This window comes from Schistocerca nitens, chromosome 1, assembly GCF_023898315.1.
Source record: "Schistocerca nitens isolate TAMUIC-IGC-003100 chromosome 1, iqSchNite1.1, whole genome shotgun sequence".
Classification (NCBI taxonomy): domain Eukaryota; kingdom Metazoa; phylum Arthropoda; class Insecta; order Orthoptera; family Acrididae; genus Schistocerca; species Schistocerca nitens.
This window is the reverse complement of record NC_064614.1, coordinates 1,127,339,032-1,127,349,269: the sequence shown is the minus strand read 5'-3', so window position 1 is coordinate 1,127,349,269 and position 10,238 is coordinate 1,127,339,032. Positions and strand designations below refer to the sequence as shown.

Genomic DNA, 10,238 nt, shown 5'->3' with positions numbered 1-10,238 from the left:
GCAATAAATCCACGTAGCGGTGTAATTCATGCAAGTTGCGTGTTTTTTATGTCTCTATATTGTGACGACATTACTAGATATTCGCATTAGGAGTGGCAGTTCTCACTGAAACAATAGTGTTTTTTTTTTTTTTTCACACCAGTTTAACCTGACCGTAAAATGTAAATGTCGTGTGACTAGGGCCTTCCGTCGGGTTGACCATTCGCCGGGTGCTAGTCTTTCGATTTGACGCCACTTCGACGACTAGCGCGTCGATGAGGATGAAATGATGATGATTAGGACAACACAACACCCAGTCCTGAACGGAGAAAATTTCTGACCCAGCCGGAAATCGAACCCGGGCCCAACCTGGCCGTTGTAATCGCTCTAAATAACCGTTTTCTGAAATAATCGATTTTCAGTTTTTCGTCTCTATTATTTCCTGTAATACATTTAGAAATCTAACAAACATTGAAAAATTTTGACTCTCTCAGTTTCAAGATACATAGAATCAAAATATTAAATTAAATAAATAGTCCATCCACTGTTCGCCGCTTTTCTCGAAAAGTGATAAGTTTAATAATATTAAAAACCACCCGCATTCTCCTATTGATTCTAACTTTTTGAAACTCTGGTCAAAAAAATCGTATTGTAGCCGGCCGATGTGGCCGAGGGGTTCTAGGTACTTCAGTCTGGAACCGCGTGATCGCTACGGTCGCAGATTCCAATCCTGCCTCGGGCTTGGATGTGTGTGATATCCTTAGGTTAGGTAGGTTTAAGTAGTTCTAAGTTCTAGGGGACTGATGACGTCAGATGTTAAGTCCCATACTGCTCAGAGCCATTTGATTTGAATCAAAAGTCATATTGTAATCGGATATTATACCTCCATTTGGGCATTACGAACAGTCAGTGCTGAAGGGTGAAAACTGATGTTGAAGGCCTCTGTTTTTCGTGTTAATTTTTCCGTTTTCAAGGACTGCTTTTAGATTAAGGCGTATTATGCAGATACAGGTAGCAGATCAGCTACCTTCTATGTTTATGTATACTATGAAAGACTTGTTAAGTTTTTACTTTATTATTATTACCATAATTTGCTTCCTATTTCGTATTTCATAGAAATGGTAGACAAAAAATGGCTCTGAGCACTATGGGACTTAACATCTTAGGTCATCAGTCTCATAGACTTAGAACTACGTAAACCTAACCAACCTCAGGACATCACACACATCCATGCCCGAGGCAGGATTCGAATCTGCGACCTTAGCAGCAGCGCGGTTCCAGACTGAAGCCCCCTATAACCGCTCGGCCACAGCGGCCGGCAAATGGTAGACAAATTTAAAGGCGCTGGTACCGTTCTGCAATACAACGGATGTGCGGCGACTACAGCGAGAAACTAGCATGTAAACCAGGTGCGGAAAAATGTCGCACAGTGCACGTACACGCGTAGGTACCTTAAGCCACGACACACAGCAACAGGGACACTATTGTCTGATCAGTGCTGTACCAATTTTTATGCCTAGTTTGTGTTGCCGGTTTCTGTCGACATTATTATTCAAACAGCACTCCGCTGTAGAGTGAAAATTTCATTGTAGAAACATCCCCCAGGCTGTGGCTAAGCCATGTCTCCGCAGTAACCTTTCTTTCAGGAGTGCTAGTTCTGCATGGTTCACAGGAGAGCTTCTGTAAAGTTTGGAAGGTAGGAGGCGAGGTCCTGGCAGAAGTAAAGCTGTGAGGACGGGGCGTGAGTCGTGCTTGGGTAGCTCTGTTGGTAGAGTACTTGCCCGCGAAAGGCAAAGGTCCCGAGTTCGAGTCTCTGTCCGGCACACAATCTGCCAGGAAGTTTCACTACAATCATAGTTAATTTTTGACCTTTGTTGTGGTAGGGTTGTTAGAAGGTGACGACTAGGAATTGCACAAAGTGCCCTCTGCCGTGCACTGCAAAATGGCCCGCGGAGTGTGCCTGCAGACGTGGGAGAACACGCGACTCCCGCGGCGTCCGCCTCGGCCGGTGTCCGGCGGCCGACTGAATGGGCGCAGCGGCGGCGTCGGAGCGGCAGGTGGTAGCAGCAGCAGCAGCGGGCAGCGGGCGGCGGCCGCTTATAAGCGCTGGCGGCGCGCGCGGCCGCCCAGTCCCGCCTCCGCCTCCGCCGCTGCCGCCTCACGATGCCCGCACACGCGCTCCGCCAGCGACGCTCCGCCGCAGCGACGCTCGCCCTCTGGTTCCTCCCTCTGCTGGCGCTGCTGCCAGCCGGCGCGCTCTCCGCCGACGCTGACGCCAATGCGACGCTCGTCAGGAACTTCGTCGCTACTGACGCGCTCGTCGACGGCGAGCAGGAGCGACGCATCCACTACAACGGCCTCACCGCCAAGGAGACCAGCGTCGTCGGGGCTCCGGACGAAGACGGCACCAGGTGAGTGCCTCGCGAGTCTGCAGTGCCAGTGGAGTTCCAGAAGGTGCCGTACCCGAGTGCTCTGTTCTTATCCTACAACCGAGCAAGTCCGAGGGACCTATTACTGAAGTGATCACTGTGATGCGACACGCCAAAACACGGAATCAAACGAGGAGTTTCCTGGACGGTGTGAGTTCAGCAACCCATATGGGTGTATTTTGGATCAGTTCACCTGAGTTGCTCTGGTGGATCTACAAACGCAACTGTTTCTTGAGTGTTACTTTCTACATTTGTGTGAGTACATACCAACTCGCGAAATTGTGTCATAATACGTGAATCTGTGCGTTTACTCCCAAACTGATGTAATTTGGATCAATACATCCAAATTATAGTACTCGATTTTCAAACAGAGTTGCTTCTGAAGTATCACATATTAGGCCTGTTCAAGTATGTATGAACACGCGAAATTATATCGTTAAACATTGAGCTTCCTGTACACTGTGTATTTCAGCTCACAAACGGGTGTATTTTGGATCAATTCATCCAAGTTGCTCTAGTGGATCTACAAATGCAACTGTTTCTTGAGCGTTACTTTCTACGTTTTTGTGAAGTACATACCACCTCGCGAAATAAAATGTGAATCTGTACGTTTACTCCCAAACTGATGTAATTTGGATCAATGCATCCAAATTATACTACTCGATTTTCAAACAGAGCTGCTTCTGAAGTGTCACATACTAGGCATGTGGGAGTATGTATGAACAGGCGAAATTATGTCGTTAAACATTGAGCTTCCTGTACACTGTGTATTTCAGCTGCCAAACGGGTGTATTTTGGATCAATTCATCCAAGTTGCTCTAGTGGATCAATAAACACCACTGTTTCTTGGCGTTACTTTCTACGTTTGTGTGACTACATACCACCTCGCGAAATTGTGACATAAAACGTGAACCTGTGTGTTTACTCCCAAACTGATGTAATTTGGATCAATACATCCAAATAATACTTCTCGATTTTCAGAGCTGCTTCTGAAATATCACATATTAGGCCTCTGCGAGTATGTATGAACAAACGAAATTATTTCGTTAAACATTGAGCTTCCTGTACACTATGTATTTCATCTCCCAAACAGGTGCATTTTGGATCAATTCATCCAGGCTACTGTATGCGATTTACAAACGCAGCTATTTCTTAAGCATTAGTGCCTAGGTTTGCGTGAGTATTTATGAACGCCATAAATTGTGGTATAAAACGTGCAGTTTACTGGAATTTGTGTACTCAGTCTCCCAAAACGGTCAATTTTGAATCAATACATTCAGTATACAAACACACTTGCTCCTGAAGGATCACATATTAGGTCTGTGTGAATATGCATGAACTCGTGAAACTATGGCATTAGACGATGAGCTTCCTGTCAGTATATATTTCGTCTATAAAATCGGTGTTTTTTTGGTCAACACATCCACACTGTGATATTCGATTCACAAATAAAGTTACTTGTCAAGCAATGCTCTCTAGGCTTTTGTGATTCAGTATGTGAACGTGTGACGCTCAGTAGCACAGACTGCGTATATTTTAAGTGTCAGTTTGGTACACCATTTTGGACCAGTTCATCCAGGTTGCGCTATTCGATTTAAAAACAGTTTCTCTTTAAGTCTTGTGTATTAGATTTGTGTGAGCATGTACGTACACGCAAAGTTATGAAATTAGACACGACGGTTTCTGGAAAGTGCGCATTTCATTTCCCAAATCTGCGTGATTTGGATCAATACAATAGGCTATTTGATTTACAAAGACTGTTGCTTCTGAACCATTACGTATTATGCTTGTGTGAGTACATAAAAAGTCGTGAAATTGTGAGGTTAGGTATACAGCTTCTTAGAGGGTACATATTTCAGCTGTCAGTCGGTTTCATTTTGTTCAACCTGTCCTTACTACGGTATTGTATACACTGAGGCTGTCAAGACATGAGTGCTTCAGTTTGTGAATAAGCGAAATTTTGGGATTAAACGTGCCGGTTTCTGGGTAGTCTATATTTCATTTTACAAAGCAGTATATTCCACCCGAGCTATGCTACAAAATTTACAAACGATTTTATTTTTTTATTACGTTATTGAGTTTGTATGTGAAAAATTCGCTACTGTGAGCTAATTAAAGAAAATGTGTGCTATTAGTGTATAAGCTATAAACTATGCTGCCATCCGAATTACGTCTGTTGTAGTATGAAAACAACAGTGGTCTTCTCGGAGTGATCTCGCAACATTCTTGGGGTATTACTGGGGTAAGCCACAAGAAACTGCAACCGAGTGGGCAACCGGGCATCTGAATCAGCACCTTTCAAATACGAACCTTTTAGCAATCTAGGTCGGTGCTCTAGAGGTGTTGAACGTGTGTAAGGTAACCTACCGTTCATGACCGATTTACGAGTTCACCAATTTTCGCTGTAGTCCGCAATTGCGATCACCCAAACGCTCCATCACTGCGATAAGATCAGTCTTCACGTTTACAACCGATATCAGCACGCCCACTCAATGGCAACAATGACCAAAACAGCGCTCCTTGACAATTACGTTGAAGTTCTTCGTGCGTTTCTTAGTGTTTACTGATAGCCTACCAATGGCACAGTCAAGGAAAAAAGTGTATACATTTCTGAAGAAAAAATGTTGAACGCATCTAGGAGATGTAGTGCCTCAAGTATCACAATATACTATCGACTCATACAGTGTTTCTAGAAGATTCCACCCCTAGGTTAAGACATTAATCACGTACTTTAATAAACCAGTAAGCAGTTACCCACAGAAAATAGCACACATATGCTAAAACAGGTCCCAGTGATGGAAAGAATAATGCAGAAGTATTGCAGTTTACTATATCGAGGCCATCGATAAAGACAGGACTTTGGTTCTCAGTGGAAGGAAGGAATCAGGGCTTTATTGAAAGAATCTTCCTGCCATATATCCCACCTCAAAGTTTTAGGGGATCATGGAATCTCAGTTCAGCACGAGCGGACGGGGATTTGAACTCGTACCTCCCAAATACGAGGCCGGTGTCTCAAACACAGCGCAAATTTCTCGGTAGCTCCCTTCAAGTACGAGCGAGCGTTCAGTGTCTCAAGTATTTAGGTACACAGCTCTGTGCTTGTAAACTATGGGATGTATCTGATCTACTGCCCCACCAATCTCCATATTCGAAAATAGGTCACTACATTCAGACAGCGTAAAAATTAAATTGACCCTTGGTACACAGATGGTTACTGCACAAAGTGACGTCCACCTATCACTAGGAAACGCTTTCGTACTTCCTTTTGTGACGCGGGTAGTCCGCTTTGCACTGTGACGTATACAGCACATAAAGAAGCGAGGTAGCACACTGATAAGACGATGGGTCATAAACTCTTCTGGCGACCCATATGAGCGTTACCCTAAATCGCTTAGGACAAATGTCGTCGCCGGCCACGGTGGCCGTGCGGTTCTGGCGCTGCAGTCCGGAACCGCGGGACTGCTACGGTCGCAGGTTCGAATCCTGCCTCGGGCATGGGTGTGTGTGATGTCCTTAGGTTAGTTAGGTTTAAGTAGTTCTAAGTTCTAGGGGACTGATGACCTAAGATGTTGAGTCCCATAGTGCTCAGAGCCATTTGAACCATTTTTGACAAATGTCGGAATCGTTTCTTTGATGGGGAGACGACCGATGTCCTTCTACATCCTTCTCCAACCCAAGTTTATGTTCTCTGTAATGATCTCATAGTGGACTGGAAATCAAATCTTAAAATTTCTTCCTTCCCGTGGCAGGGTGCGGCGTATACTCTGTGGCCAAATTTATTTGCTACTGCTCTAGGAGTGTTAAGTAGTCACGTGTCAGTAGAGGTGTTGTGAATTTTTACTTTATTTCTTACAAACTATAAAAGTAGAGCATTACATATTGTCATCAGTTTATCACATTTTACTATATATAATACGTAATTTCGGGCTATATCAACAGTTCTTGGACACTCTTCTATTTACTTCTCACAATCTTTCAAATACGTTACCTTGCGCAGAAGAGACTACGCGTATCCTAAAGTATCGCTCTCAATTTAGGCCTAGTGTACACACGTTTAATGCTTTTATCAACAACATAATATTGACAGAGTAGTGAAGCAAAGATTGAACAGGATTTTAGATTTCGTTACATACTAGGGTAGTAAGTATTTGGCTAGGTTGAATATGTGACAAAAGTATGTCCTTTAATGTTTATTTATAACACACTCAGCAAACAAAACACGTACTAAAAATCAGTACGTCACAAACAATGCTATCCTCGAAGCTAACATCGTATTGTTCAGATGGTTCAGATGGCTCTGAGCACTATGGGACTTAACATCTATGGTCATCAGTCCCCTAGAACTTAGAACTACTTAAACCTAACTAACCTAAGGACATCACACAACACCCAGTCATCACGAGGCAGAGAAAATCCCTGACTCCGCCGGGAATCGAACCCGGGAACCCGGGCGTGGGAAGCGAGAACGCTTCCGCACGACCACGAGCTGCGGACATCGTATTGTTACTATGTGAATTACACTATAGTTCATTTGACATGACTGAGGTGAACCATACATTCCAAACATGGACATGAAAGCAGCTTCTTTCTATCAGAGAGTGCAGAATCTTCTCCACAGTTCTCTAGTTTGGTGTTTATAGGATTATCGTTAGTACAAAATTTATGAGGCTTTCGTAACCACTTGGTCACCTGTTTCCTGTTGGATTTCGTCTCTGGATCTTTCGCCGAAGTTTGTTTGACGGTATTTGTGTAGTTTCGTCAGCACGAGTGGCCGCCATTGTCAAAGATTCACCCTCTTCGACCACTAGCAATGGAAGCTGAATCCTCGATAATGCCGGCCACTCGTATTGGCGAAAGGTCACAACTAGAGTTAAACAAACGCCGGCCGAAGATGACGAGACGAAAGCCAACAGGCAATATGATTATCGTTAGGCTTTAACTTACCATCATCAGCGACGTCATTATAATCGGAATACTAAATGTATTCGATGAGGTTCGAACTGACAGTCCCGTTTTGAGCGACCTACCAACCGATTCAATAAAACAGTAGAAAATCTATTTGGAGATGACTCACGGGACTCGAATCCCCGTCTTCGGGAATACGCCCTAGTGTATTAACCACGACGCAAGTTCTACAGACCTCGACTTACATGTATCTTTTTCCGTAGCCTAAAATAGCAACAAGGCATACTCTTTCATGTCTGGGAACGCTATATCGCATTATGGTACACAATTCAAATGTTCAAATGTGTGTGAATTCCAAGGGACCAAACCGCTTAGGCCATCGGTTCCTAGACTTACACACTACTTAAAACTAACTTGAACTAATTTATGCTAAGAACAACACACACACCCGTACCCGAGGGAGGACTCGAACCTCCGGCAGGAGGGGCCGCGCAGTCCGTGACATGACGCCTCAAACCGCGCGGCAGCACACAATTACAACACACCTAGTTACACCCACGGAACGAGTGTATCAATTAAAATTATAAGCTAAAGCTCCGTCTGCTGGCCATGTCGGCCCATTCAGTATAGTGTCATCCTCTGGCAAAGGCGTAATACGGATGCGGTATGCAAGGGCACGGGGTTATCAGACCGCTCTCCCGGCCGTTATCAACTTCCAATTACTTGGAGCCGCTACTTCTCACTCAAGTAGCTTCTAAAATGGCATCATGACGGTAAGTGCACCCGTTCCATTCTAGCCTAGAAAAAATATCTATCAGTACCGGGAATCGAAATTGGGTCCTCCGTATAGTAGTCACAAACGCTGACCACTTTTTCTTTCTGTTTCTTGGTCGTCTTTCTTCTAAGTGGAGATCGGTTCTGTGCTAACGTCGCATGACATCGTCTCAAAGCCTAACGTGGAAACTTCACTCAGGATTTTTATTACAGCGGATGGGCCAGCCCCCGACCGAACGCACTGAGCTACCGCGTCAGCAACACCGAATTACGGAGAAGAGCACCAGACTTGCAGAAAAACTGCCTGCGGACTTGGCTTCTCGCATAGTATTCTGTGTTGCCCCATTCATATCACTCCACTCCTTATACACAGTTTAAGTGACCAACCAGTGTCCCCAGACGATAATAATATCGGAAACTGAGCATTCCACGCGCTGGCACAGGGCCATTATAAAGGACAGAAACGGTTTCACAAATTTGCTGTAGCTATATTATTTGACATATTATTACAGGGCTTTGACATATCACAAGTAAGCGAAATGTCCCCCGCTACTGATTCAAAATGGTTCAAATGGCTCCGAGCACTATGGGACTCAACATCTGAGGTCATCAGTCCCCTAGAACTTAGAACTACTTAAACCTAACTAACCTAAGGACATCACACACATCCATGCCCGAGGCAGGATTCGAACCTGCGACCGTAGCGGTCGCGCGGTTCCAGACTGTAGCGCCTAGAACCGCTCGGCCACTCCGGCCGGCCCCCCGCTACTGACATGAAGTCATTAATCAAGTTCTTTCCACGTTCGTGTAGCATGTTCCTATCAATATGCTCAAAAGCACTGCTGATAGTAGCTCGCAGTTCTGGCAGGGAAAGCGTAAACACTGAATCTTTCACATAACTCCACACAAAAAAACCGCATGGGGTTAGGTCACGAGAACGTGGAGGCCGTGGCATGAATTGTCCATCTTCAACCACGCAACGATCATCCATCGATTTCTCGATTTCCTGTTTAAAAACGTTTCAAATGGCTCTGAGCACTATGGGACTTAACATCTGAGGTTATCAGTCCCCTAGAACTTAGAACTAATTAAACCTAACTAACCTAAGGATATCACACACATCCATGCCCGAGGCAGGATTCGAACCTGCGACCGTAGCGGTCACGCGGTTCCAGACTGAAGCGCCTAGAACCGCTCGGCCACAATGGCCAGCCGATTTCCTGTTTAAGAGTTCACGAACATCATGGTGGAAATCGGGCGGAGCACCATTCTGTTCATAGCTGAAGTCCACACTGTCGGTCTCCAGTTGTGGCATGAGCCAGTTTTCCAGCACGTCCAGACACACGTGTCCTGTAATGGTCTTTTCGCAGAGGAAAAAAAGACTTTAAACCGTGAGACTGCACAAAACACATTAACTTTCGGTGAATCTCGAATCTGCTGCACGGCAGCGTGGCTATTCTTTTCTCCCCAGAGTCGCACATCGTGCCTGTTCACTTTGCCATTCACAAAAAAATATTGCTTCTTCACTGATGACGAGTTTCTCACAAAACATACCCACTTCCATAAATCGCTGCATCTGTGCCGAAAATACAAAGCATCTGTGATTACGTAGTCTTTCCCGGCGTAATAAGTCTTGAAAGTCTCTTCGGGTTTGCTGCCGGATCCTAAAATCAACTTGACTCGATATTTCGGCGATCCAACTGTTCACCATCTTCAGGAAAATGCTGCCTCTGCTGATGAGTTCCGTTCTCAGCGGGACTCATGAGCAGAGGCAGCATTTTCCTGAAGATGGCGAACAGTTGGATCGCCGAAATATCGAGTCAAGTTGATTTTAGGATCCGGCAGCAAACCCGAAGAGACTTTCAATACATAGCGTCTGGTTTTGATATCGGAGGTCAGGTTATACAGCAGTTGCAAGCGATAAGGCTCCATCTTCAGTCGTTCCCTTAAAATCTTCCAAGTGGTTGCTTGTGGTATGTTCAGCTACCGGCTTGCTCTGTTTGTCGACTTACGTGCGCTATGTGCGAAATTCGCCCTCACGCGGTCAACCATTTCTTCACTCACAACACGCCTAACCGTTTATTTTCCTTTGCAGAGACGTCCTGAGGCTTTAAACTGCGCATACGATCGCCCAATGTAGTTCGCCGCTTT

General features: G+C 45.0%; 1 protein-coding gene across 2 annotated transcripts in view; it reads left to right on the top strand.

Annotated features, from left to right (window-relative positions):
• Nucleotides 1–2,139: 2,139 nt before the first annotated feature.
• LOC126199346 (uncharacterized) overlaps nt 2,140–10,238 on the top strand; it is a 482,736-nt gene continuing 474,637 nt past the window's right edge. For both annotated transcript variants that reach the window (XM_049936208.1, XM_049936216.1), the window contains exon 1: nt 2,140–2,390. In XM_049936208.1, coding sequence (XP_049792165.1) covers nt 2,143–2,390 — 248 coding nt within the window. In that variant the 5' untranslated portion in view covers nt 2,140–2,142. The remainder of the gene's footprint in view (nt 2,391–10,238) is intronic.